At 43.4% G+C, this 28,000-nt stretch overlaps 2 protein-coding genes across 4 annotated transcripts; one reads left to right on the top strand and one right to left on the bottom strand.

Moving 5' to 3' along the window:
- Positions 1-63: 63 nt before the first annotated feature.
- smg7 (SMG7 nonsense mediated mRNA decay factor) lies at positions 64-15,889 on the bottom strand. 2 transcript variants are annotated; one of them, XM_027011368.2, is made up of 23 exons: positions 15,744-15,889; positions 12,238-12,269; positions 11,855-11,972; positions 11,518-11,650; positions 11,140-11,311; positions 10,849-10,920; positions 10,486-10,636; positions 10,112-10,247; positions 9,627-9,789; positions 8,661-8,817; positions 8,451-8,521; positions 8,283-8,343; positions 8,015-8,134; positions 7,442-7,859; positions 7,189-7,330; positions 6,651-7,027; positions 6,127-6,474; positions 5,357-5,506; positions 4,831-4,908; positions 4,213-4,369; positions 3,910-4,080; positions 3,661-3,815; positions 64-3,095 (listed from the first exon to the last, which is right to left on the bottom strand). In XM_027011368.2, exons 1-23 carry the CDS (start codon positions 15,767-15,769, stop codon positions 2,982-2,984), a joined length of 3,522 nt encoding a protein of 1,173 aa, XP_026867169.2. In that variant the 5' UTR covers positions 15,770-15,889; the 3' UTR covers positions 64-2,981. The 2 variants fall into 2 exon arrangements, with proteins under 2 accessions (XP_026867169.2, XP_026867170.2); XM_027011369.2 differs by lacking the exon at positions 5,357-5,506.
- On the top strand, positions 15,046-27,972 carry nmnat2 (nicotinamide nucleotide adenylyltransferase 2). Of its 2 annotated transcripts, XM_027011372.2 has the most exons (12): positions 15,046-15,153; positions 16,561-16,808; positions 18,872-18,960; positions 19,735-19,802; positions 19,947-20,025; positions 20,373-20,496; positions 20,608-20,688; positions 21,121-21,165; positions 21,557-21,633; positions 21,927-22,028; positions 22,195-22,262; positions 25,388-27,972. In XM_027011372.2, the coding sequence occupies exons 2-12, from the start codon at positions 16,724-16,726 to the stop codon at positions 25,488-25,490; spliced, it is 921 nt and encodes a 306-aa protein (XP_026867173.2). In that variant the 5' UTR covers positions 15,046-15,153; positions 16,561-16,723; the 3' UTR covers positions 25,491-27,972. The 2 variants fall into 2 exon arrangements, with proteins under 2 accessions (XP_026867173.2, XP_035391918.1); XM_035536025.1 differs by lacking the exon at positions 15,046-15,153 and having other exon boundaries at positions 16,542-16,808.
- Positions 27,973-28,000: the final 28 nt, after the last annotated feature.

The raw sequence follows: 28,000 nt of genomic DNA on the forward strand, positions 1-28,000 counted from the left end.
AGTGAGGAAAGGTAAGGATCACCACTCTAAATACTCCATTAGTAAAACAAAAAAGACAGACAATTTAAGAGGACATGGTTTACTTTATTAAAGGCATGGCTGATTTCAGCATTTCTGAATGTCCACAGAGAGACAAAAACAATAAACCAAGCCCATTACAGAAGGAGACATCTTCACCCAACCTAACCCTCTTGCAAAATCCTCTGAAAGACGTCACTGGATATCTCCTTCGCCCTAAATACACAAGGCAATTAAATTTTTTTCATGCACAATTTCCAAACAGATTCTCATACAAGGGGCATGGTCACATTCGCTCGGTGTCGGCCTTCCCTGTGCTCGAAAAAGCTGTCCGTTTCTTTAACTTCTCTATTGGAATGTTATTACTGCCCAAAGGCGCAGAGGTTGTTCTCAGTAACTTTTAAATCACGTCACTAGAGGGAGACACATCTACAATCAAAAAAGGGGCAGGATATGATCGTCCACATTTAAAATGCAGTGATTAGCAGGGTTTCTAAAGGAGAACGTTCAGACAAGATTACATAGCATCTCTCAACCCATTCAAATGCAACAATGACGGGCTTCCACGACAACCAAACCAGAACGCTGTTTATGAAACCAGGAATACAAGTAATAAAAAGAAGAGCCAAACAATAATTATAGCAAATGGTTCTCCCTACTGGGCTTGGTTCTTTTGATACTTTATTATCTAATTTTTCCCTTAAAGTTCAGCTTATTTTATTTCATTATGCCTCTTTTGTAAATCTTTTTTTTTTAAATACACTTTTAAATGCAACAAGGAGCACAATCACACGGCAAATAGACATCATTTACAGTTGTCTTCAATAAAACGTTCTCTACATGAAAATAAAAATATGCTTTTCCCTCTTTTCAGGACCTGCCACTCAAACTTTCCATCCAAAAATACGCCTGCATTATGGACATGAAAAAACATCCACTGAACGTATTCATCATCAACATCCAAGTTTCTCCAACACTGACCCCTGGCCTAGAACCGACCCTAATAAACAGAGGCAGAAAGCGATAATCACCAGAAACCCATGCTCTTAACATTCCCCATAGCTGCATATCTTAGATTTTAAAAATCTCAGCAGATTTTACAGGGGGGGAAAAAAAAAAAAATCAAAAACAAAACAAAACAAAAACAAAAACAAAACAAAAAAACCTCACAAAATTCCTCCCTCCCCAGACATCGGAGGCTGACCAGACAACCGAAACCCAGGAAGGCTTTGAGAGCATTGGTAGGATTGCCCAATACATGAGCTCCTGCCTATACATCTAGGGTTTGTCCAGGGCCAGTGTTAACCTAAGGGAGCAAACAGCAGCGGACGTCTATGTCAAAATGCACCATTGGCCAGGCAGGTGATTATCAGGACAAAAGTCAACGGGCAGCAGTACCTACATCTAATAGCGCAAAAAGCATTTCTACTGTTTGACAGTGATAGCTGAAGAAATAACAGGTCACTCTTTAAGGTACAAGAGTACAGTAAAGTATCTAGAGAGGCTATAACTAGTTTTCTCTGATCCCAGAACTGAGTGGCTATAGGAGAGTTCTCACCATGGGAGAACAGTACAGTGGCGGAGGGATCACCCACTCCACGCCGCTGAACCTCCAGCACTGAAACTGGGCCTGTCTCAGCAGCATTCACCTTAGAGACCGCGCCAGCTGTGGCCGTGGTGGGGAGTCTTTTCAAAAGAAAAGAAAAGAAAAAGAAGAGAGGAAAAAAGAGAAAACAGAACACTGACCAGGCACAAAGAAAGCTAGTAAATCCATTTAAACTACCAAAAAGGCAGAACCAACATGAACCAATAGAACTAGTATGCAAGTAAGTGTTTGGCGGGGGGTGGGCGTGGGCGGGGCTAGTAGGTCTGGGGAGGGCTACAATATATAAAGTTCTCCCACTTTTTAGCAGTAAACTATTGAACATATTAATCCAATAATATCTCAGAAAGCTAAAACTGCTACATAACAAGTCACAAAATACAGTATTGTTAAATGCAATTTCTATTGCAGCTAATGATACTACACCCTATTACCTATAGTCTAAGGCCTACCTCCATTTAATTCTTGTTAAGCTATAATTTCATGGTGTGATTTATAGCAGTTCTCTCTTCTAGAAGAGGCCGACGTGGCTTGTCCCACCCCACCCGTAACAAACAAAAACACTTCCAAGAAATTAGCAGACCAGATCATACAGAGAGCCTATAATTCATGACTGTGTCAAACTACGTCCTATGATCCGTGTGCGGTGTGTTCAGAGGTACACTCATTACATCATCTGCAGTGAATACAGAACCAACTATCTGGTATTAACACCCTCCCTAGCTACACGAACCCTTCCTTCAAGTAAATTCATTCAGACTTCAGAAATGTCAGTCCTTCTGTTGATTAGCCCATTACAATGCCACTTCAACCTCTGCATAAATCTTTCCCTTCTTCACACACAGCCACACGCCCCCGTCCCGTCCCTCATGTTGTGCGTGTGTCGCACAGAGTGGAGAAAAGCAGATGGATTCGATAGGGTCCAGTCCAGAGTCTAGAGTCACGGAGTCCAGGACAAGTGTGTCTGGGCTCCTGGGGAAGCAGGGAGGGGGATCAGAGAGGAAGTCTCCTCGGAGTCGCCCTGCGAGAGACAGGGCAGTAGCCACCCAGTGCTGAGCAGCGCAGTGGGTCGCTGGCTCTCACACCCCCTGGCCACACAGGCGCAGAGAGAGAGACAGAGCGAGAGAGAGACAGAGAGAGGGAGAGGAGGAGACAGAGGAAAGGTCTGCACCTTCCTCGTCGGTCAGGCGATCGGCCGTTTTGGAGCCGGTCGGTCCAGGTCGGCCGTTGTCTCCAGCCTCCACACGCAGGTAATGCCGGAAAAAGAAAACTTTTTTTCCGATTGGAGCTGGTGGTTGAGCACCTCCTCCTCCTGTTGGGCGTGGTTTTCAGACAGCGCAGGGCGCGCGGGCGTAGGCGCTCAGTGCGGCGGGTTCATGGCCCTGTGGCCGCGTTGCTGCTTCTGTTTCTGCTGCATGAGGAGCTGCTCCAGTGCAGACGGCCCTGGCTGCATCATCGAGCTCGACCAGATTGACTGAGCACGCACACAAAAACAAATGTACGAATGAACAGTCACTGCTTACAGAGAGAATAAAATTCTAACTAAAAACCCTCTTGTTTCTTGTTGTCGTAATTAATATTAAGAGGTGTGATTTATTTTATGTTTACACTGGACGCATCTCATTTACGGGGCTGCCACCATCGAAGGGTTCATTTCTCGGCCGCGTACGTCATAAGGACTTTCATGAGGATACGCCATAAGGACCGACACTTTTAAACAGAACACAGAGGATCCTTGAAGTTGTGCAGAGAAATGCTTCCTTCTTATAACTGAACTCTGAGAATACACAAACATTTCCTGCTCAGCTTCTGATTCTCCACAAACCTATGCATCACAAGTGAAGCCGCTATCTCCACAGTGGAGCAGAGCCAGGCAAGTGGAGCAGCAAGAGTTTGTTTTTAAGTTTCCAGCATTTGTTGTAAAGGGATGCTATGAACGAATGAATGGTTCATTCCTTAAAAATGTTCATTCTACCAATAACTTTAATGATATTTTTCACAGTGATGTTTTAAATGGTTAAAATGTTTGGCAGCAGTACCTTGAAGCTGTCGAGGAGAACGCTGGAGGCGTCCTCCATAGGTATGTCCTGAACTGCCCAGCTGTTGGGGGCGGGGCCCTGGTTCCAGCTGCTCGTCTCAGGAGCAGAGGAGGTGGGGCCAGTGGGCAGGTAGTCTAACCCAAAACCACTCACACCTAGAAGGGAAGGGGGACAAACAGCCTCTTATTTTAAGCCGAACTGCTGGCAAAGAAATGAACAGGGAAGTCCCCATCTGGTTGGAGGCATTACCAGTCTTCTCGGGCTTCCAGCGGTCTGCGGCTCGTCGCTCACGGCTGTCAGGCGTGCCGATAGGGCCGAAGTTGGAGAAGGGCAGAGTGCCGTGGCTGTGGGTGGGCGGAGACGACGGCAGACTGCTCGGGTTGGACGAGTGCGGTGACTGGCTGGCTGGGGTCGAGTGGTCTGCCAAGAAAAACAGAAAGATATGACCACCTAGTCTCTGTACACAGCCCCTACGCCATGGGCTCCCAGTGATCCCAGTGACTGTGGTGCATTCTCTGTGCATGCCAGGTTTAACACAGGAACTGTACCTACCTGAGGTGGCTGGGAGTGAGGGAGACCAGGGTGTCCCTTCAAACAGGGAGTATAGCGAAGGTTCCTGGTGCATCATGGGAACGTCCGGCTTGGCAGCGGGGGCCATGTTTTTGCCGTAAGCCTCGCTGAAGATGCTGTTGTTTTGGTAGGCACTGTCCTGCAAAGCCATGGCACGCACTCTCAAATGGTGGCAACAACTATAAGTAAATGTGAAAAATCGCTGCCTACATGCAGCTGAATCTGCTAAACTTCGATCAATTTTTTTTTTTTTCAGAGATAAATGTATACACAGCTCATCTGTTAAACTAAAAACGTCATGTTAAGGAACCTGTCAAACTAACAACACTTCCACATACTGGCTGTAACCACACTCACCGATTATGGAATTACTACGTAGATGAATTTGGCTGAACTAAACACCTACAGTTTTCTATTACTGGTGTTGTGAAAACTACCAACCAACAAATGTAACTTGATTCAATAGTATGTAAAAACATCAGAACAGCCACTCCACTTGAAGCCATGTTTCACAGGGTGTTTCTGTGAACAATGTCGCCATCTGGTGGCAGAAACATTGCTCAGTGTTTGTGAGGGATGTGTGGTGGTGCACACACTAACCTGCACCGGAAAAACAGAGCGATGGTGCAGGGAAGGCTGACCCATCACCTCACTGTCCAGCCTAGACTGGTTTGATAACTGCAAAACAGGAAATGACACCATGACGCTATGATGTACTGATTATGCTGCACGCTCTTACATTTAACTTCAAATGAGCTGAACCTCACATTAAGTCAATGGTTTTAGCCAATCAAGATATAAACATCAAAAGGTTATTTCTTTGTGTGTTTATTACTTGTTCGTGCTTGTATGGTGTCAAGCTCAAATATCAAACTGCGTCCGACTACATGCTGAGCTGTGGTTCAGAACTCAGAATGACGAGCAGTAAAGTGAATTTTAAACCCCAGGCTTATGCACAGCCCATCACACCCTCCACCACTACCACCCCCCAGTTTAGCCAGAGTACGACATCCATTAGAACTCATTTCACTGAAGCAGGTGAGTGTAAAAAACTCTAAGGCCGCAGAGGAAAGATAAGAAGCTTTGCCAAACCCTGCCTGATGTGATGGGAGGGAAAACTACATACAAACAGGTTCCTTCCAGAAGCAGAGTTAAGAGGGCCGGCCAAGGCCTGGTAGAAATCATGAGACCTAGAAAAGCCCAGCTCCTCCTCCTCCTCAAAGTCTGCCAGAGTTTTTAACAGGTCTGGAGGAAGAAGAGGAGAGCTCTTGTTGTCCTAGTGGGAAACGAAGCACAAAGGAAAGGAAGGAGAGAGAAAGGACAGAAAAGAAAGAGAAAAAAAACAGCCCTGTAAGAAGAGAGAAAGCTTAAAGGAAAGCTGAACCAAAAGAGAAACGCTGCAGCCTGGGTTCCACTAATCACTTCCACTAATCACTACTGGACTCCGGCAACCTGATGGAGGGAGAGTCCGTTCGCTTCGCCAAGTAACACCAAATGTAGTTAACTGGGTGGATGCATGGCACCCTTTAAACTGCACAACGAAGGGCACGAAGCACGAGAGCATGCTGAGGCACGATGTCACAGAGCGCAGCTCAGAAGAGAGAGAAGGAAAACGTGGAAGGCATGCGCGTCCCTTGCTGCCCCCTGCTGGCCCAAGCTGGCCTAACTTCCCACATCTCATCCGGCAGCCCCCTCAGAGCCAGCCTGTGGTCGGCTGTTCACACGTGTAGTTACCATGCAGCGTCTGCCTCAGCGCATCAGATCTAAAACAGTCCTAAATACTAATTACCGATGCAAAACCCTACATTGTTGAACGTTAAAGTAATAAACATCCACTCTATCCAAAGATTTCTGGTCCATATTAAGAGCAGAGTACAAGGGCAGTAGCATGCAGACCTCATAGGGGGGGCCTCTGGGCGTGGTCTCCTGGTCGGGGCAGAACACAGCAGGCTGATGTTTGGCCATCCTCTCATTCATGCCTCCCCTGCCCTCGCCCATACGGTACGGCGCCTCCCAGTAGAAATCCTGCATTTTGACCTCTGGAAAATTGAGTTTCTTGTCCATGGTGGCCTGCGGAGCCTGCATGGGCACTGCTGTAGGCATCGAGTGGTCAAAGAGCTTCATGTGGTCTGGGCCAGACATGAAGAAGGGCTGCTTGACTGGCATGGGCATCTTGGGCATTGAGGGCGGAGCGTGGTGCTGGCTCCACATCTGGCCCGCCGGCTCGGACACCGGCATGTAGGTCTGAGGCAGAAAACAAACAGCAGCTTGGTCGTAAAGGCCAAGTACAGTACAGAACACAGACCAAAACAGCAGGCTAAAGATCCCCAGCTAAGTAGCAGCAGCTGTGCCGGAGCGACAGGTGACACATCGTTATTATCGGCCCGCCTTCGTAAACGTGAGTGCAGAGACGCACGAACCTGCTGCAGGCCGGAGAGGTGCGGGGGGCTCTTGCCCAGCTGAGAGCTCTGCTTGGTGGGAGATTGCTGCACCTGTAGCTGCACAGTCTGCTGCAGGTTTTGTTTGGAGGGCTGCGTAGGCGGCGGCTGGGTCTGCTGGGGCGGGGCTTGGGGTGGGGTTTGGGCTGGGCCCTGGGTGAGGGCCCCTGGCCCAGAGGGCCTCTGCTGGCTGTAGGGGATGTGCGAGGGCTTCCCCGACTGCACCTGGCTGGCAGACTGAGGGTGGGAAGCTGGTTGTAGGAAGGGTGTGGGAACAGACACGCCAGCGGGGAAGGTGAAGCCGGGGTTCATGGAGAAAGCGACAGGGGGTGGGATCACGTATGCTGGTGGGGGGAACCCTGTGGTAGACAGAGCAGAGATGTTCTATACAGAGTGTACAAAACATAGGACACTGGATGCTTCATGGACGCAATACCTCATTTAACAATGAAATATGAGCTCCTGCACACGCACACACTGCATTGTACAGACTGCATAGTGGGTCCAGCCGTGCGTGTACCTGGTCTGCTGGGGAGGGGCGGGAAAGCGCCTGGGTGATGTATGGGGATGAACTGTGACGAACAGGTCGTCTGAGTCTGGGTGACGGGCGTTTTCCTCGCTTCCGACACTGGAGTCTTCCTCATTTCAGACTGGGTCTTCACCTTCCCAGAAACCAGCAGAGCACAGCAAAGGGATCAAAGTCAAACCAGTCAGTCAAAGTTGCACGTACTTCTGACGTGCCAAAGCTGTGCAGCAGTAGCGAGTGCCCTCACCTGCTTGCCGGCATCGGCCGCTTTCTCGTGGCAGTTCTTCTTGGCTTCGCTCTTCCTCTTGCCCTCTTTCTTTGGCTCGCTCTTCGCGGGCGCTCCGGTGCCTTTGCCGAAGCCGGCCCGCTCCTTTCCACCGTCCCGCTGAGGCTGGCCGCGGCTGTGTTCTCGGCTTTGTTCGCGGGGCTTGATGTTCTCCTTAAAGGTGACCACGGGCCTCTCGCCCGCATCCATGCTGCTGTTCTGGCTCTTCCCCATGGAAAGCACGGACTTAAGGCCCAGAGAGCCCTCGTGGGGGTTCTGCTCACCATTGGACGACTCTTGCAGCACGGCGGGGTCCTTCTCTTGCGGCTCCTCCACCACCAGCTCAGGGATGTCGGTGAGGAAGACGATCAGGCCGTCACTGAAGCGACACTGGATGAGACTGCGGGACGGCGAGGCGGGACAGGGACACCGCACACCATGGAAACAGAACAGATGAGTGTAAGCAGGCTTGGCAAAGCCTGGCTGAGGGCATCAGTCAAAAGCAAAAGTAAAAGTTTAAAACTGGAGTGAACCTCAAGGAGATTCTAGTCTCACCCAGGCTGGTTGTCTGCCACCCACTTGCCCAAGTTGATCAGCCTCTGGTGACGAGCGAGGACAGTGAGGCTTTCCTTGCCCACCACAATGCCCTGGTGACCCATGGAAAAGTCCAGCAACCTGTGTCATCAAGCAGGAGTCATGTCAGAGAGGGGCTTGCCTACACTTACCACCCACCTGCATTCTGGAAAGGGCCATTGACTCCAATCCAAATAATGCAAACATGCTGGTAGCAGAGCACCTATGCTAAGCAGATGTGGAAAGCTACCTCAAGGCTGGCCGGAGTGCCAGAAAGCCCTGGAGCTCAAACTCTTCTGGGAGTGGAGTCGCTAGAACAGAAGCAGATTCAACTACAGTTTCAAAAACAAGTATCATCAGTACCAGCACACAAAGCACAGAGAAGCTGTTAAGCCACTCAGACGACCCAGACATTCACCTGATGGATTTGACACATCTTCCTCCTTGGGCTGGAAGCTGTTTAGAACGGACACCAGCCACGGCCAAATACTGTGGGAAGATTATGAAACAATCATCATAGCAAAAAATGTCATTCAGACAGACCCCGTCTAGCAAAGGCCAGGTTAGCACATCACCAAGCAGTAACCGAGTACTCTTGACTGGGACTGAAAGAAAAGAAAGGTCATACTACTGTCTCTGGTCAACAGCGCTCTCGGTGAAGACCCCAGGTCGTAACCTCAGCCAGTCCAGGGACACTTTGATGGCAGGGAGGGGACACTCCCCCCTGGTCTCCTCTTGGTTCTTATTCAGTAAGGCTCGGCTACACATCCCACCCAGGAAGGACACTGCACACACGAAGACGCAAGCGCACACACACACAGGGTCTAGAAGCCTGCTCTTTAAGGGTATGTTTTCTGTGTACTTCTCCAGTACCAAAGACAAATGTTAAAAAAATCAATGCTAGCTAGTGGACCTAGCTTGACATCATGGTACAAACTAGTGAAGTTATCATTAGCGAATCACAGATATTCTAGCACAGGTCGTGACTCACGTTCTAAGCTTGAAGATTTGCGAATACTGTTAAACGTTGTATGTTTGTTTGTTTCCTGTTTTTTTTTATGCTAACTGTTTAACAGCTGATGTGTGAGTTTTGCCCTTTTCAGAGAAGCTCCTTTGCTTTTAACAGAGGGAGCCTTTTAATGAATAACACTAAATGAACAAGTCAGATTGACTGTCAAAACACTAATCAGTCTAGAACATAATGTAAGACTATGAAAATGTCGCCTGATGATGAGAAATATCAATCAGCAAAATGTATGTCAACTAATCACTGCAACCCAATTATAATTATAATTATCTGGTTGGACGTGGTTGCTTGTCATCATTACTTAAAGAGCAGTTATGGGTCACATGTGCCTGGGTGGGGAAGATCATATTTGACTGTCCATATGAACAACACCTAATTACTAACCACAGTAGCTTCTTCTATCCACAGCATTTTCAAGAAAACTTCTGTTTGGAAAACTACAGGGCAAACTCCTGTTCCAAGATCTCAAATGGCAAATGTTTTAAGCTTTAGCACATAGATGCCTTGGCCTTTAAAGACTCCTATGTTTTACATGCAGACCGCAAAGGGAAAGCCAGCGTGACATACTGAAGAGACCAAGGAGCTGCAGCCAACTGATCTGCTCGTCTGAGCTGATGCTCTGGCCATCAGGCTCGTTGCTGAAATCCCGAAGATGGTGGAGCTCAAACAGGTTGATGACTGTGATGTGGACCAGCTGTTGAGAGCTGAAGGCTTTTTGCAGAATCAGCCTCTGAAGAACAAAGCCAACAAACAAACCAAGACTGGTGGTCGTCTTTCAGCAAACCAGTCAAGCATCTGGGCCAGTGGGCCGACACTGTAGTGTGTGTGGGTGGTCCAAGAGCCAGAAATGATTCATAAAATCCATATGGAAACAGTTCCTACCACAAATCACTGTCTTAGCAAAGTACGTACAGACTATTTTGCCACTGGGCTAAAGAATGCATGTCCCTGTTCTATTAAAAGCAGGAACTTTGCTTAGAGAACGTCCTGGATAGTCTGAGTTTTAGCAAGCAGTGCAGAGTGAGGTGTGGCGGGGGGCTTTAGAGTGGTACCTGAAACTGCTCCTCCAGCTTCTCACGCAGGGCGCTCAGCTTCTCCAGGCTTTTGCTGAGGTAAACATGACCATGGAACTTGATGAAGGCCTTAATGAAATCCGACACGGTCCATTTCGTTTTGATCTCATCACGGCTGCAGGTCAGAGGAGCCCCAAAGTCAGAAGGGGAATAAAAAATGTAAAAAAAAAAAAAAATCATCGCACATACAAAACCAACATGTGCCCACTCATCATCACAGCACACAAGGAGCAACATCTACTGAATAACATGCTTCCTTCCCAAATTTATTTGGACATTGCTATGAATGTAAATCAAACAACTCAGTTCTGCCACTGGTAAATCAACTTTACCTTAAAAAATTGCTTTCCTACCTCTCAAGGGCCTTGGAGAGAGCTTTCTGTAGGTTAGTGGAGGCAGCTGGAAAAGGAAACTTGACAGCGATGCTTCTGCAGTAGTAGAAGATTGTGGTGAGATGGTCTCCTTTGGAGGAGGCCAAGATGGCCAGCTGGTTGTAGGGTTGACCTGAAATCCACAGCACGCAACCTCATCACCCTACTTACTAATCTATTCATACAGAGTCTGGACTTAGCAAGACTGTGCAACAGACGTTCTTAAAATAGAATCTGAGTGCAGGTGTAAACACAGTGTGCTGACACCACTGTTTGGTGGCAGGGGAGCACTGCATGAGGGGTCAGCATTCAAGGTGAGGAGGATGTGCTGTAACAGTTACTAACCGTTTGAGGGGACGAGCTGAGCTGCATGCCTGTAATAAGACTCCGCTTGGCTGGTCTGGTTGCGATAACGTGCTTCAGATGAGGAACAGCAAGCAAGCAAGCAAACATACATTGTCAGTGCAAAAAAAGAAAATCTCCAATAATCCAGATTAGTTTTCAGTCACCCATTTTAAACTGACAGATGACAACTTTCAGGACTATGACTTCGTAACTTGGGAGGTTACTGCTACAGCACTTTTTCCTTCATTGTGTGGCAGACAGAGATACCTATTCAAGAAGCGCAAGACTCACCAATGTCCCCCAGGTGGACAAGACAGTGCTGGCAGATATAGGAGCATGAACTGGGCTGGGGCTTGACTATGGCACTGGTGCTGCTCTGTTTATTGCTAATGATGCCAAGCTGAGATGACTTCACACGACAAGGCAAATCCACATTGAACACTGTACACAGCTCTTGCAGTAACTGGGGGGAGGGAAATGTATTTTAATAAAAAAAGCAGCCTGACTCCTAAACTGTTTTACAGCAAAAGCATAGATGTCAAACTAGCCAACAGTGAGTTTTGTGTTTTAAGTTTTTAAGTTTTTCAAAAGTGCCTGCAGAGTGCAAATATTAATCATGAACCACTGTCCTTGTGAGGGCATCATCCATCTGCAACCCAGGAAACTTACCTGAGTGTAGAATCCACTGGCTGCCTCGAGGAACAGAGAGAGGTTAGCCTGGACTTCACTTCGGTTGGGGTTAGCCCTGTTCTTGGCCTGGCTCTGTAGTGTTGTTATCTGATTTTTAAAAGCATGGTTCCAGCTGAAGAAGAACATGTTTAGACAATATTTAGAGGTTTCTCACACAAAACCAACATCCAAGAAATACATCAACTTTATTCAGGTGCACTGCTGTGATATCAGCTTGATGCGAGTGAAGACAATTAATTAACTCTCAGCATGCAGTTCCTGTAAGAGCAACTCAACTGTTACCAACAAATTGCAAGTGACTGTTTTTTTTCCTTACAGGTCTTGTTCAACTTTCTTGTCCAAAGCATACTCCAGGTCTGTCACCAGCATTTTCTGGTACAGGTCCTGAAGAGCCTGTCGTGATGTCCAGACCTCTGCAGCACCTAGCTTAGAATCTACAGAACAGAGGAAGAGTTCAATTCAGCTCAACCACTTCCCTAACTTTGCTTAAAACTGCTAAGAGAAACTAACACCATGTGTTTCACATAACATTCCTGCCTCTTACAAAAACACAAAGTGGAAGCAGCTATACTTCGAAATGCCAATAGTCTTCAGCAAGAGATGCAGGGAAATACTAACTTTCCAAAGTTAATTTCAAGGTCTAGTGTCCTTAAATGTTACGTTATTCAGTAAAGTAGAGCCATGTTAAATGAAACAAACCTGTCATATCAGCCTTCAGGGTCTCCGCCTGCCTGCTCCAAAAAAGAAACAAGCAGAAGATATTGAATATTCATACTGCATGAAAAAGATATTGCATATTCATATGGTATTAAGGCATGTCCTCGTCCAAACATGAGACAGTAAAGTAAAATGGTTAAGAAAACACTATGCTAGATTCAATCGTATGGGCCACATGCAAGATCATTTTGACATCATCTTAAATTTCTCATACTTTTGTTGTAAAGTCAGTTCATACAACTGTGCCACATCAGATTCAGCCACCACAGGTAACGTCAACCACTGAGCTCAGTGTGTTTTAATTCTCCTTCTGTCGCAGCAGTCAACCTAAAAGTTTTCAAGGCATTGGCAAATTTGGAATATGATGTGCATCTCTCCAGAGTTTGACAAACAGGCTCCAGCTAAAATGTTATATTATATAAGCCATCCACTGTATTTCTTTCCCACTTTGTATATGCACAAAACAATTAAGGGTTGGGTACATAAAGCTAGCCGTTACTTAGCAACACGCAATCGGGGTGATACACTTTTAGCATGAAAAATCTGTGCTGTTATAAAGAATATCAGCATGGTTAGAAAGCTTCTCAACCAATCAGACTGTGAGGTCAGAAAAAAAGGGAAAACAAACCCAAAAAAAACTAAAGCACCACATGACAGGTAGTACAAACACCTTCCCCATTTTCATAGAACAATAAATGAAAACTAGAACATCAGAAGAGGAACTGAGATCTGACAATGCCCAGCAGTGGATAACAAACACTGTTTATACCTACTTAAGCTGCTTATACTAAAAATCAGTATGGTCACAGATATACGTAACGTGGTTTCATGTGAAATCAATTTTTTTTTTAAAGGGTCTCGCCGAGGTGAAGGGGTACAAGACTAAAAAAGGGAGGAACAGAGGAACGTGGACAATAGAATGTTTAACGGCAGGTGATGCTGCACCGTCAGGTGCTACAATGGAGAAATGCTCCCCTGAACAGCAACTGTCAACATAAACACCACAAACTGTTCCTGACAGCTAATTTATATGTTTGTATAAAGGTTAACTTAAAAATCAGTGGGCATCATAGGGGATGTATTTAATTTTACTAAAATAAATCTGATTTAAATAGAAACAAATTAATTAACCCACAAAATATTAAAAATGAACTAAAAGATGAAAACAGATTAAAAGAAAGATTAATGATTAAATAAACAAAACTAAGTACTAAAAGCTTAATTAAAATGAATAATATTTAATAAGATATAAAGTGCATAAATCAGTATCTTAGGCCTAACAGAGCCAGACAGATAAGAGCAAAGTACATGGTTAGTAAATCCAGATCATGCCAATATGATTATCCATGAAGGGCCAGTTTTCCAGACCCAGATTAGGGCTGTGATTGATCACTGGCACTCCATTAGTTCATACAGATTTTCATGGGAGAACAGCTGTATGCGACTTGTGCGACAGATGTGGAACCCACAAATTTTGTTTACACACAAAGATAAAAATCAAAAAATGAGAAAATTGGTGAATGCACTCAATTTAATAAAATCCCTGTTCATAAGAATGGTTCTTGCATGAGGCCCAATGTGCATAAAATGCAAAAAATAAAAATCTGCTCATTAATAGTAAATCCACAATTTTTGTATTCACACATAATCCAAGGCATATTTTCCTCAACCATATTCAATTATTGGCTGATATAATATTTGGTCAAATGTATGCTTAAAACACTTGCGAACAAGTTGTGTTGGGTAACAAATTTTAGAGCATCATGCAACAAAACTATCATAGCAACTATGGCATCATAGTTGGCCTATAATTTGGTTGTATAATTAAGATGCAGCTTCAGAGTTAAAGATATTTCAATATTTATCAGGACACGTATAAAAGGCCTGTCATTTAAAATAGCTTACTGTGTAAATGCTCTTAGCATTTTATGGTTCTACAGTGATGAGTGCAAGAGTTTTGCATCCAAGGGCACGTCTTTAGTAATGTAGCAGGTGGGACATTCTGGCAGTCTCTAATTCAATCCATTCCATTAGTTTTCATATACCCGTAACCCATAATAATGAATTGGTTAATTTCTGCACTTTGATTTAGAAATTCAGATAATTCATTTCAGTCCATGAAATGTTTATGATACATGGTTTTACATATGCTCACAAATCCTGAAGTGTCAGCTGGAATATTTCCTAGTGCAGTTGCCAACAATCAATTCTACTTTGTGCTAATTTTGACAACGTCCGTCTGTCGTTCAACTAGCTAACCTGTCATTTATTTAAACGTCTTTATCATTCGCATAGTTTTGCTGCCAACCTTTCACGGTTTATGAAATGAATTATCCGGATTCGCCTGCATAACAACAATAGCTGTCCAAAAACAGGTCATCACTCACATTATGGTTATTAACCTCAAGGTTATAGCAGCAAACACTTGATGGGTATCGTGTTAAGGCTTCTGTCTCCAGATCATCCTAAACAGCTACGGTAGCTTGACTATTCTGATCAACCTCGCTAAGGTAATAACCGCTAACTAACTAGAAACACAGCTATGTGATGGACACCTACCACCAAGCATAACCAACCGTGTGTACACGTTTAGCATGTGGCTAGGTAGCATGCAATCAAATGCAAAATGCAGCGTGAACGGAGCGAAGACGGTTCGTGCGACCTCGCTTAGTCCAGCAGCTGCGCCACCACCGCTAGCACGCGCTACAGCACGCAGCCCCGAGCCAAAGGGAGACGTCGTGGGCAGCCTGGCACGACGTCCACCGCAAATTACGTTTGAATTCACCGAGCTGGAAACGTGCCAGCCTGTCCATGCTCTCTCCGCGCCGCAGCCAAAACACCACGGCGTCAAGTAACTTAAACCGAGTGTAAAAGGCAAAACGAGACAAAGACAGACAGGTGAGCAGCTAGGTCAGCTACAGGCTAACTACATCGGGGCTCGCGACCTGGAATTGGCAGCAATGTCAAACTACATTCACGCACACTGACTACACTCAACGCAAGCTCGACGCACACATGTTATTATTTTGACGACAACTCACTAATAATACGAGGGCACGGCCTGTTGGTACAGTAAAGAGCCACTCGCGCTGCTGTGCCGTTTGTTTGTTTGCTAACATAAGCTAACGACGCCAGCTAGCCAGGTTAGCTAACGCTAGCTCTCCTGAAAAGTATGCACGTCAAACATCTAACAGGACTATCCGCTAGAAAGCTTCTGAGGTCAGAGCCATTTCGGTGTAAACATGTCACTAGCTACGGAACATAAATACTTCACATCGGCCGCGAGAATAACGACTTCACATCCAAGCTAGCTAACGCTAACTAGCTAGCAAGCTAACTGCCTTCACTCACGGTTACAGGTGCTAGCTAGCATGCTATTTAGCTAGCAAGTCAGCCGACCGCCTCGATGATGCCCAAGATTCATCCCACTTGCGGGTGCAAACCTAAACGCAAAAATCCCCGAGGAACCGTTATCGATGTTTCCGTACCGTAAATACTGAGCGCAGAGGTTCATCCTGCCGGATCGCAGGTGTTAGACGACGGCAGGTCCAGACGCTAACGCTACACCAGGCGCCATGTTGTCTCCCACTTCACCGCTGGCTCGCGAGCAGAAACGGACCAAGTGTACACAAGAAGGAGCTCGTGAGCATCGTCAGTGCTCAGTGCTCCCGCCCCTTATCAGTAAGGGGGGGGATATCATTATTATTATTGTTATTATTATTATTATTATTATTATTGTTGTTATTATCGTTATTATTATTTTATTACTATTAGTTATTATTGTTGTTGTTCTTAATATTATCATTGTTGTTGTTGTTATTATTATTATTAGATTGAACATTTAGCTAGATACCTAAATTCAACACCATTATTCTGGGGTTAACGTGTGACAGCCTTAAACCAGTTCATTTCCTGTGTTACAGGTGCCAAGTCCGATATCACTTCCTACCTCTTAAATTCTCAGATTTCAGAGCTTTAATTGATATGAAACCGTGGTGTTCTTCACTTAAGCCTAATTCTGGAGAAGATGCCAATGAGATGCTTTAAATATTTCAAGTGGCATGGTACTGTAAGGCACGGTTTTAATACAGACGCAGCTTTCCTGTCTGAAACCAGATTACAAATTCCATGTAAATCGACAGAAGCGGTGCAGAGTTCAGGCCTGCAATGTATTAATTTCTAAACGTTCACCTGAAGCACAGGATTTCCGCTTAGGTTCGACTGGAGCCGATTTAAGATTTCTTTAAAAGAATTTGAATTTCTATAAGGTCGGGCTCTTCTTTAAGTGGAGTCTGTGCCTTTAAGCAAGACCAGGCAGCCTGCTGCCGTGACGCTGTGCGTCTGGCTGAGGAGACGAGGGATAAAGCTGCAACCGACTGAACCTCGCCTTCCTTTGCGGTCTCACAAGAGCAAAACAACAAGGCCGTGTCGCATGTGAGAAAAGAAAGCCACGTTACGGAGAACTATCATGACAGAGACCACCAAAACGCACGTTATTTTGCTGTCATGTGGAAGTTTTAACCCCATCACAAAGGGACACATTCATATGTTCGGTAAGCATTTTTTGTTGTTGTTGTTGTTGTTGTTGTTGTTGTTGTTGTTCCAATCTCGAATGAAAGAGCGGCTTCGCCTAACCCTACCAGCTAACCTAATTTTTCATTTCAACAGCAAAAGTAGATATTTGTACGACCCCATTTCAAGTGATGTTGTCAGGAATGTATCAGGCAGGCTAGGCTGTTGGTGAGAACTCGCCGCGCAAGCGCTGTCCACGGCGCGGTGCTGAAAATGGGCGAGGGCACACTAAATCATTCGGAGTCAAGTTCGGCGGATGCAGCTAGCGTAGCAACAGATTTGTAAAAAGATTTAAGCGATTAAAAGGCTATCCGGTCATTCGTATAGCACCCCCAGATCTATAACTGACATTATACGGTTGCATAAATAGTGTGGTCGATTGTGGTTACATGAAAGGCTACAAAATTCGTTGTCTACGTAGTTGAAAGGTTGGTGCGGCTATGTGGCCTACTCAGAAGAAAGGCTTCTGTTTTTATGTAATCTGTTCAGAATTTGTGTCTACTGTTCCTCTCTGGTCTTTCCTTCCCACGCGAAGTCATGGGCCTGTTTGTTATTGAAAGTTACAAATCTTTCTAAAATCCCCATGCGTCAGTCCGAGAAAAGTGACGCCCAGACGTCACTGGTAATCCAATAAACCTTTAATTAAAGCATGCTACTTGTAGGCCTTTCAGAATTTTAGAAGTCGGGAAATAATGATTATATGAAGGGGGAAACCGTGTGCTGACTCACCCAGATGAAGGTGGTTTTTAAAAAAGAGCCCATTGGGAGCACGTACAGCAGCCTGTCTTAAATAGGTGCATTTAAGATAAGGTGAGTGTGACCTAGAAATGCTTTCACAGCATTAGGAACTTATTCTGTCACATTACATTTAAAATTGTCACTCTTGGCTTTAGTCCCTATAACCGCAAAGAGAGAAGGATCTTTGAAATGGTCTTTCTCTAAAATTGGGACCGGAGGTCTGGGACTGGAGGCATGGCTTTCTGTCCACTAGGGCATCTGAGGTAGGGAAGAGCAGAGCTGATGTCGGTACTGTATTATCAGTGGAGCTGGTCTGCCTCACTCTCCACTGGCACTGACTTCTCTCTGACCTATTTTCCAAGCCCTCCTCTACTGTTCTGTGCTTTGCTTTGTATAGAAGTAGAACAGTTTTTGTGGTAGCTGTTTAAATGTCAGCACTGCACTCATTGAATAAAAGGTGTTAAAGTAAAGCAAAATTATATCAGTATGATAAGTAATTCAGGAATATAATTTAAATTCATACAATTTGTTCAGTTTGTTCAGGTAATTTATAATACTCATATTAGCACACACTGAGATATAACCTTAGATACTGTCACTTGTCACACAAAAAGGAAATGTATTATTCACCATTTCTATAAAATCTATTTTCTCTTCTTAGTGCCGCTGTTCTACAGGTCATCTTACATATGATCTGCACTTTCCACAAACACATCTTCCTTTATCCCTTTTCTCAGGAGGGTATCCTATTTCCTGCTCCTAATCCCCCCTTAAAATGAGACCACATTACAGAAACTGCTTCACAAAGGCAACCTATTAAATAAAATGCTTCTTTGTTGTGAAAACCATAAGCCTGTGATGATCACAATGATCAGTTCAAGCAGCTGAGATGGGATCTAAGAAACAGATGTAAAGGAGAGCCAAAAGAAAATTTTGAGAATATCTTCAAACCGTTGACCATGGAAAACAAATTATCTCGAACATGAATATGGGATTTTTGGCATCATTGTTTCTACTGTTGTTGGCACTATCAGTGTTCTGGATTTGTGGATATTATTGTGCATATATTTTCATATTGTTGCTGACCTGCCTCTATCTCAGTTCTCGGAAGTGCTGCCATTTTACAACAGAAAGTATTAACACAGACATTGTTTGTCTTTTCTAATTTACATCACTACGTATGCATTGTCAAGTCAATTTCCTCTATGGTGCTGCATGGTGATTCAGATTATGTGAAAACGCATTAACTGACCCGATGCAATCTGAGGTATCTATAACAGTCACATGGTCATATCTCTTTTTTCAGAAAAAGCCAGAGAGTATCTACATAAGACAGGGCGATTCATTGTGATTGGTGGGATCATCTCACCCGTACACGACTCCTATGGCAAACCAGTAAGCCTTTTTTTCCAACTGCCTTTTAACTATGAAGACCATTTGAAATTGTCCACTGAATGAAACGTAGCTAATAGAACCAATGGTGGTCAGTCAAAAATGTAACGACTGAAATGAATGGTGTTCGATCTAAAATGTCTGCGTGTCTGCCCTCATGCATCAAATGTGTGGATACAGCTATAAACATGTAGTGTCTGAAGAAGGACTGAGTACCACTGATCAGTCTGGTACACATAAACTGATGATAACAGCTAATAAAGCTACCTCATCTGTGTGGCCTCTGGTATTAATGAAAAATTGTCAATCTTACCCTTCTCTGTCCCAGTAACAACAATAAAAATGAATTTAAAAATGTTTATAAAACACAGTTCCCGTCAAATATTAACCCCTCTGAGCTCATTTATGTCACCCTACAAACAGTGATATAAATATATGGTGTTGTTCTGAACTTTTGGATAGTGTGATTTGATTTTGCTTGTTATTTGAGAAATTTTATTTATATATATATATATATATATATATATATATATATATATATGTATATATATGTGTGTGTGTGTGTGTGTGTGTGTGTATGTATATATATATATATATATATATATATATATATATATATATATATATATATATATATATATACACACACACACACACACACACACACACACACACACACGTTTATATGTATATGTATGTGTATATATATATATATATATATATATATATATATATATATATATATATAATATAATATTCCATTCCTACTTTTGCCAGGGTCTTGTGCCTAGCAGACACCGCCTCAACATGTGTCAGTTGGCAGTGCAGTCCTCTGATTGGATCAGGTAACTGTCAGTCAGAACACTTCTAAATCTAGTGTAAATTGTACAATTTTCCTATGTAGTTCTAGATGTTCCTATGTAGTTCTAGACATTCTGGAGCATGACATAATAGCTAGAAGAAAACATTGATCATTTTTTATTTCACAGGGTGGACCCATGGGAGTGTTATCAGGACACCTGGCAGACAACCTGCAGTGTGCTGGAACATCACCGAGATCTCATGAAGGTCTGAGGCCCTCCTCTCAACAACCACTAACAAAGCAAGAGCAACATATGCTAACACCAACCTCTAATACAAGTCATTAATACCAGCCATTAATACTAGCCAAATTCACCAACCTCAACCAACAACCACTAACACCGAACACTAACATCAACCACTAACAGCCACTAACATAAACTGCTAATATCCACTAAACCACACCATTACCATCAACTACTAACACCAACCACTAACACGAGCCATTTACAGCAGTCACCTTTAAAATCTGCATTGCCTTGCTATTAAAAATATTGGTAAAATGATCATTCTCAGCTTAGCACTGAATATAGTGTTGTTTTGTTTCCTCACAGAGAGTGACAGGATGTATTCTTTCAAACGTGAACTCTCCCTCCACGACTCCTGTCATTGGCCAGCCCCAGAACACCACTTCTGCTATCTGTCAGAACCGCAACACAGTGGACAAGCCCACAGCCAGTCAGAGTCTTTCTCAATGCGTCTCTGCACAGTCACTTTGACGTTAGCTGTCTGGTGTATATGTCATATAGACCTAATATGTCTCTCCCCTCTCTCTGTTTCTGTGTCTAGTTAAGCTCTGGGGCAAGATGAGTGAGAGTCTGGGCAAAATCTGCTGCGTTCGCCCCCCTGCGGAGCGCTTCACTTTTGTTGGTGTGTACCAGAGGTCCACTCACATTACATATCCAGACCTGCAGTACACACATCACCTATATGCACACACACACACACTCACTTATGCACACACGTACACACAAATATTTATACACATACACGCGCAACTCTGTCCCTTGTCTTTATTATTGACTTTGACATAAGCTTTAGTATTAGATGCTACCCCTTTATTGTAGAATCAGCTTTTGTATTCAGTTTGATATGTGTTCAGATATTAATGTCATTAAAGCCAGTGCAAGCTGCATTTTGCTGTATGTGTAAAGAGCTGTCCCGCTGACTCCCAACCCTCCATAATCATTCTGCATTTCTGCATTATTAATGAGCATTTTGGACGATAATTGCACATTTTACATGATCAGTGTGAGTTCCAATAAATCAGTCATGGTGACTAAGGGCTCTTTGTTCAAACAGATGAGAACGCCAACCTCGGCACTGCAGTGCGCTATGAGGAGATTGGTGAGTATATGGATTTGCTCTGTCTTTTGTTCTGTCTTGTACTGTGGGTTCTACATTGCCATATGGTGTCACCATGAATCAGAGGTAGGCAGTCTAAGTTGGTCCAGACACACACATCCATTTTCCCCCAGACACGGTCTTCAAACAGTAGCAGATTAGAGGATAACACACTGAAGTATCTTTGGCATCTGTAGAGTGTGTTTGGCATTTATTAGCAAGTTGCCTGAAAGCAGTGCAGAACTGTTGTTTTGTTTGGTTAAATAAGTATTTAATTCGTATTCCTTTCATGAGTGTCACTCTTCCCATTGTTGATGTGCCATGCTTTTTACAAATGTTCTGTATTTGTTGTGTTTTGGTGTGTTGCATTTTGTAACTCTGCTGTGCTGTGTAGAGTTGCGCATCCTGCTCCTGTGTGGCAGTGATCTGTTAGAGTCTTTCTGCATTCCAGGTCTGTGGAATGAAAGTGATGTAAGTCACGCACACACGCACGCGCACACACAGACACACACACACACACACACACACACACACACACACACACACACACACACACACACACACACACACACACACACAAATAGAAAAAAAAACAATCACAAAGTCTTCCAGTGGTAAAATAACAGACATCCATATGCAGTAGGGGATTTATTTTATAAGAAATCTACCATGTTTCTTACAGATACCTATGTATGTAACATTACTGTCAGTCTGCAAACCAAAACCCTAAGCTGTCTGTGTGTGTTTGTGCTGTGTGTTTGAAGATGGAGGTGATTGTGGGGGATTTTGGAATAGTGGTGGTTCCACGAGACAGAGCCGACACAGAACGGATAATGAATCACTCCTCTATCCTCCGCAAGTACAAGGTGGCTACAGCAGCTTTTTAATATGCACCATCCTTTTTAATATGCACCATCCTTTTTAATGTGGTCACACTATGAATGTTGTGGATTTGTGTACTTATTGCTGGTGTAATCTGAAGCTGCACATAATTGTAGCTTTTGTTAACCAGCTGAATCTTTATTATTACAGGACAACATCATCGTAGTGAAGGATGATCTCAACCATCCAATGTCAGTTGTCAGTTCAACAAAGAGCAGGTAAGAAATTACATACAGTCCTACGTCAACTTAAGCAAACACTGGAAAGCAGAAAAACTAGCAGCATAACAGTACGCTAATGTGTAGTTCAGCAGCGTAACACACTACGCTAATGTGTAGATCAGCAGTGTAACACAGTACTCTAATGTGTAGTCGAGCAGCATAACACTGTACGCTAATGTGTAGTCGAGCAGCATAACACAGTACTCTAATGTGTAGATCAGCAGCATAACACAGCAATCTAATGTGTAGTTCAGCAGCATAACACAGTACTCTAATGTGTAGTTCAGCAGCATAACACAGTACTCTAATGTGTAGTTCAGCAGCATAACACAGCACTCTAATGTGTAGTTCAGCAGCATAACACAGTACTCTAATGTGTAGTTCAGCAGCATAACACAGTACTCTAATGTGTAGTTCAGCAGCATAACACAGTACTCTAATGTGTAGATCAGCAGCATAACACACTACGCTAATGTGTAGATCAGCAGCATAACACAGTACTCTAATGTGTAGATCAGCAGCATAACACAGTACTCTAATGTGTAGATCAGCAGCATAACACAGTATTCTAATGTGTAGATCAGCAGCATAACACAGTACTCTAATGTGTAGATCAGCAGCAAAACACAGTACGCTAATGTGTAGATCAGCAGCATAACACAGTACGCTAATGTGTAGATCAGCAGCATAACACAGTACTCTAATGTGTAGTTCAGGAGCATAACACAGTACTCTAATGTGTAGATCAGCAGCATAACACACTACGCTAATGTGTAGATCAGCAGCATAACACACTATGCTAATGTGTAGATCAGCAGCATAACACACTATGCTAATGTGTAGATCAGCAGCATAACACAGTACTCTAATGTATAGATCAGCAGCGTAACACAGTACTCTAATGTATAGATCAGCAGCGTAACACAGTACGCTAATGTGTAGATTAGCAGCGTAACACAGTACTCTAATGTGTAGCTCAGCACCGTAACACATTACGCTAATGTGTAGATCAGCAGCGTAACACAGTACGCTAATGTGTAGATCAGCAGCATAACACACTATGCTAATGTGTAGATCAGCAGCATAACACACTATGCTAATGTGTAGATCAGCAGCATAACACAGTACTCTAATGTATAGATCAGCAGCGTAACACAGTACTCTAATGTATAGATCAGCAGCGTAACACAGTACGCTAATGTGTAGATTAGCAGCGTAACACAGTACTCTAATGTGTAGCTCAGCACCGTAACACATTACGCTAATGTGTAGATCAGCAGCATAACACACTACGCTAATGTGTAGATCAGCAGCATAACACAGTACTCTAATGTGTAGATCAGCAGCATAACACAGTACTCTAATGTGTAGATCAGCAGCATAACACAGCACGCTAATGTGTAGTTCAGCAGCATAACACAGCACTCTAATGTGTAGTTCAGCAGCATAACACAGCACTCTAATGTGTAGTTCAGCAGCATAACACAGTACTCTAATGTGTAGTTCAGCAGCATAACACAGTACTCTAATGTGTAGTTCAGCAGCATAACACAGTACTCTAATGTGTAGATCAGCAGCATAACACAGTACTCTAATGTGTAGATCAGCAGCATAACACAGTACTCTAATGTGTAGATCAGCAGCATAACACAGTACGCTAATGTGTAGTTCAGCAGCATAAAACAGTACGCTAATGTGTAGTTCAGCAGCATAAAACAGTACGCTAATGTGTAGATCAGCAGCGTAACACACTACGCTAATGTGTAGATCAGCAGCATAACACAGTACTCTAATGTGTAGTTCAGCAGCATAACACAGTACTCTAATGTGTAGATCAGCAGCATAACACAGTACGCTAATGTGTAGATCAGCAGCGTAACACAGTACTCTAATGTGTAGCTCAGCACCGTAACACATTACGCTAATGTGTAGATCAGCAGCGTAACACAGTACTCTAATGTGTAGTTCAGCAGCGTAACACAGTACTCTAATGTGTAGTTCAGCAGCGTAACACACTACGCTAATGTGTAGATCAGCAGCGTAACACACTACGCTAATGTGTAGTTCAGCAGCGTAACACAGCACGCTAATGTGTAGTTCAGCAGCGTAACACAGCACTCTAATGTGTAGATCAGCAGCGTAACACAGTACTCTAATGTGTAGATCAGCAGCGTAACACACTACGCTAATGTGTAGATCAGCAGCGTAACACAGTACTCTAATGTGTAGATCAGCAGCGTAACACAGTACTCTAATGTGTAGATCAGCAGCGTAACACAGTACTCTAATGTGTTGATCAGCAGCGTAACACAGTACTCTAATGTGTTGATCAGCAGCGTAACACAGTACTCTAATGTGTAGATCAGCAGCGTAACACAGTACTCTAATGTGTAGATCAGCAGCGTAACACAGTACTCTAATGTGTAGATCAGCAGCGTAACACAGTACTCTAATGTGTAGATCAGCAGCGTAACACAGTACTCTAATGTGTAGATCAGCAGCGTAACACAGTACGCTAATGTGTAGATCAGCAGCGTAACACAGTACGCTAATGTGTAGATCAGCAGCGTAACACAGTACGCTAATGTGTAGATCAGCAGCGTAACACAGTACGCTAATGTGTAGATCAGCAGCGTAACACAGTACGCTAATGTGTAGATCAGCAGCGTAACACACTACGCTAATGTGTAGATCAGCAGCGTAACACACTACGCTAATGTGTAGATCAGCAGCGTAACACACTACGCTAATGTGTAGATCAGCAGCGTAACACACTACGCTAATGTGTAGATCAGCAGCGTAACACAGTACGCTAATGTGTAGATCAGCAGCGCAACACAGTACGCTAATGTGTAGATCAGCAGCGTAACACAGTACGCTAATGTGTAGATCAGCAGCGTAACACACTACGCTAATGTGTAGTTCAGAAGTGTAGCTGCTGTGTAGGAGTGTAATGTGTATTTCAGATCTAGCCAGCCCTGCAGGATGTGTTCATTTGGCACAGATAAACCTTCCTCTTCTTTTCATGGTGCACTGTCTTTTTTATTTGGAGACCGTGAGTCTCTGTCCGTCTCCGAGCTGTGAGTCTCTGTCCATCACCCAATCTTCTCATTTCCCTGCAGACTGGCTCTCCAGCATGGAGACGGCCATGTGGTGGAATACCTGTGTCAGCCTGTGATTGACTACATCTTGCAGACTCAGCTCTACATCAACGCCTCCGGATAGGAGTGGAAGAGAGTGACCAGTTGCCCCCCCCACCCCCACCCCCACAGCTGTCCTGTCGGTCTTCCCATGTGTGATTAACAGAATAATCCTCCCACACCACTGCTGATTTCTTCTTGTAGAGGAGCGTTACCTATCTGTCGTCCCTTCTAACTGTATCATAGTGACTTGTCGGGGCTATGGTTGTGCAGCATCGTGCCGAAGAGAGATGTCATCCACCAGTGGAAACTGACGGAATGGGTCAGGTGGGCAAAGTGATCCAGTGAGGAGAGGGAAAGTGAGAGTGGAGAGTAGGAGCAGGAAGACGAGGAGAGAGGGAGTGAGGAGAAAGGTGGGACACATTACCCGCTGTAATGTTGGCCTTGCTGTTGATTTGATACTGTCTGTTCTTCTAATTGCATGCCTAGAAGTTTTGTTTTATCGCATGAGTGCTTGAATAGCCTCGTAGACTGTAGTCTGCTGTGACAGTGTTTGCAAAAGGCAAAGAGACTGCTCAGATGCCTCTCATCTCTTAACTTCCTTTTCTATTTACAATGACTCTGTGTATAAAGGAACTTGGATCGCTTTCATTTTTGCGACTGCATACTGTACTATGATGCCATGGTCTGTCTTCAGTGTGCATTAATACATAAGTAATTTGATCATTTGGTTGCACATTAAAAAATGACCTTTCCTTTTGCTTACATGCACATTACTTTGCACAGCACTGGTTCTGCTTGCCAGGGGCATAAGATGCTATTAACGTTTCCTTTGTTCAGTAAGCCAGTCACTGCCATTATACTGTATACATTTTAGCTGCCAGGTTTGTTATAGCTGTGTGGTATAGGTTTGAACTCACTGGCAGTCTGTCCACCTGTTTTGATCTCGATTGGAAACTTTTAGCCTTAGGACATGGAGCTCGGGAATGAGTGATCAGATGAATGTATCACTTATATTACAGACCAGTGCAGCAAGCGTAAGAAGGGACACATGAATGCACTCTATTGTGAAGAAGCAACTGCAAGTTTACAAACAAAAAACCCGTTAGGTAGGATAAATGTGCTTCTAAGATACTGCAAAATTGTTTGAGGAAGTGCAATTTAAGATAACTAAAAGTCAAGATACTGTATATTACAATATAAAGAGCACCAAGAACAAAATTATGCTTTTGTCACATACCAATATTGTGTATTTAGACTTGACCGTTAAATCTATATTTTTGGTCACATTTGTATGCTCTGGGATAAATCTATTGATATTGAGTAGGCTAGAACACATTATTATGTTATCTGCAAGGGCTGGAGGTCATGTCATTTCATGAAGTACAACAGAAATGAAGCCAAGGCCATAACCTTGACTGTTATGGTTACAAACCACACCACTTCAATCCTCATTAATTCATTAGTAGAAAAATGGTTGAGTTGACTGGTTAATTAATGGTTGTGTTGAGTGGTGAATTGTGGTTTGAGTTGAGCCTTTAGTTCTGTTGAACAGATCGTTGTTTTGTTTGTTCATATTGTAGAAATTAAATTCTTTAATATTTGGTAACATGCATAAACTTTTAAATGAATTCCAACTTTTAAAAAATTACTTGAACTTCCAAATACTGTGATCAGTGATGGATACTATACTTCAACTGAATGTTTTTGACCTACAGTGTGATAATATCAAAATCATTTCCCCACTGTGTTTCAAATTTTATGCTTTTGGTAATTCTCAATATTTAGTTGTTAATATGCTCTAAAATTAATCAATCTACTTAACCCTAGATGAGTACATTTAAGAGTTAACACCCATAACACATTTTACTGTGCAAGCTTAGAGCCTCTTTCTTCAGACATCTCCAATGTTTTAATGTAGCTATGTGCTCATTATGTTACAGAACAGAGTTACGGTAGCAACAGGTGCAGCAGAAAGCACACGAAAAAAATGTTTGCAATTACTTTCAGCTAATACTAATCACAGCCACTAATTTACTGTGTATAATACAAAATTAAGATTTAAAATAGCTATGACATAGACGTGTGGCCACGCACACTTCAGCTGGTATGGTTTTGGTATCATGGCCTTCAATATTACCTCTACAATCCACAAAGCTTCCTACACAGACCTATGCCTTTGCTAATCTTATCACACAGGCCAGATGAGCAGTTACACTTACATGACAAACTTTTATTTTTGTTGCTATTCTGAATTTTTAGTTGCTTTTTAAAGCTTGATTCCAGATGTGGGTTGCTTTTTAATCTGGTATATACAAGGTTAAATAAATACAGAGGCATGTTAGAAGATACTAGTATTTGATTTTGTTCTCAGACCTGTAATTTGTGTTAAGTAATCGTTTATATTGGCAAGTATGTAAGAAGAAATGGGTTACTTTTATCAGTAGATTACATACAGTTTGGACGGATCATGGATTCAAGGATTCAACACTCAATGTCGATGGCATCTTTTGCTTTGTTCAGCAGTGGATATAATATTTAGTTTAATAAAAATCATCAAACAGTTAGTTGCATTTTTTTATTTCTTAGCACCAG

Source organism: Electrophorus electricus, chromosome 18 (genome assembly GCF_013358815.1).
Source record: "Electrophorus electricus isolate fEleEle1 chromosome 18, fEleEle1.pri, whole genome shotgun sequence".
NCBI classification, from domain to species: domain Eukaryota; kingdom Metazoa; phylum Chordata; class Actinopteri; order Gymnotiformes; family Gymnotidae; genus Electrophorus; species Electrophorus electricus.

Coding starts and splice junctions, on each gene's coding strand:
- smg7 (XM_027011368.2), bottom strand. CDS start 15,769: ATGAACCTCTGCGCTCAGTATTTACG. Junction 7,331..7,441: donor CGGCCGATGCCGGCAAGCAG/GTGAGGGCACTC, acceptor GTTTCTGGGAAG/GTGAAGACCCAGTCTGAAAT. Junction 3,816..3,909: donor CTGGAAGCCCGAGAAGACTG/GTAATGCCTCCA, acceptor CTTCCCTTCTAG/GTGTGAGTGGTTTTGGGTTA.
- nmnat2 (XM_027011372.2), top strand. CDS start 16,724: ATGACAGAGACCACCAAAACGCACGTTATTTTGCTGTCATGTGGAAGT. Junction 19,803..19,946: donor CAGTCCTCTGATTGGATCAG/GTAACTGTCAGT, acceptor TTTATTTCACAG/GGTGGACCCATGGGAGTGTT. Junction 22,263..25,387: donor GTCAGTTCAACAAAGAGCAG/GTAAGAAATTAC, acceptor ATTTCCCTGCAG/ACTGGCTCTCCAGCATGGAG.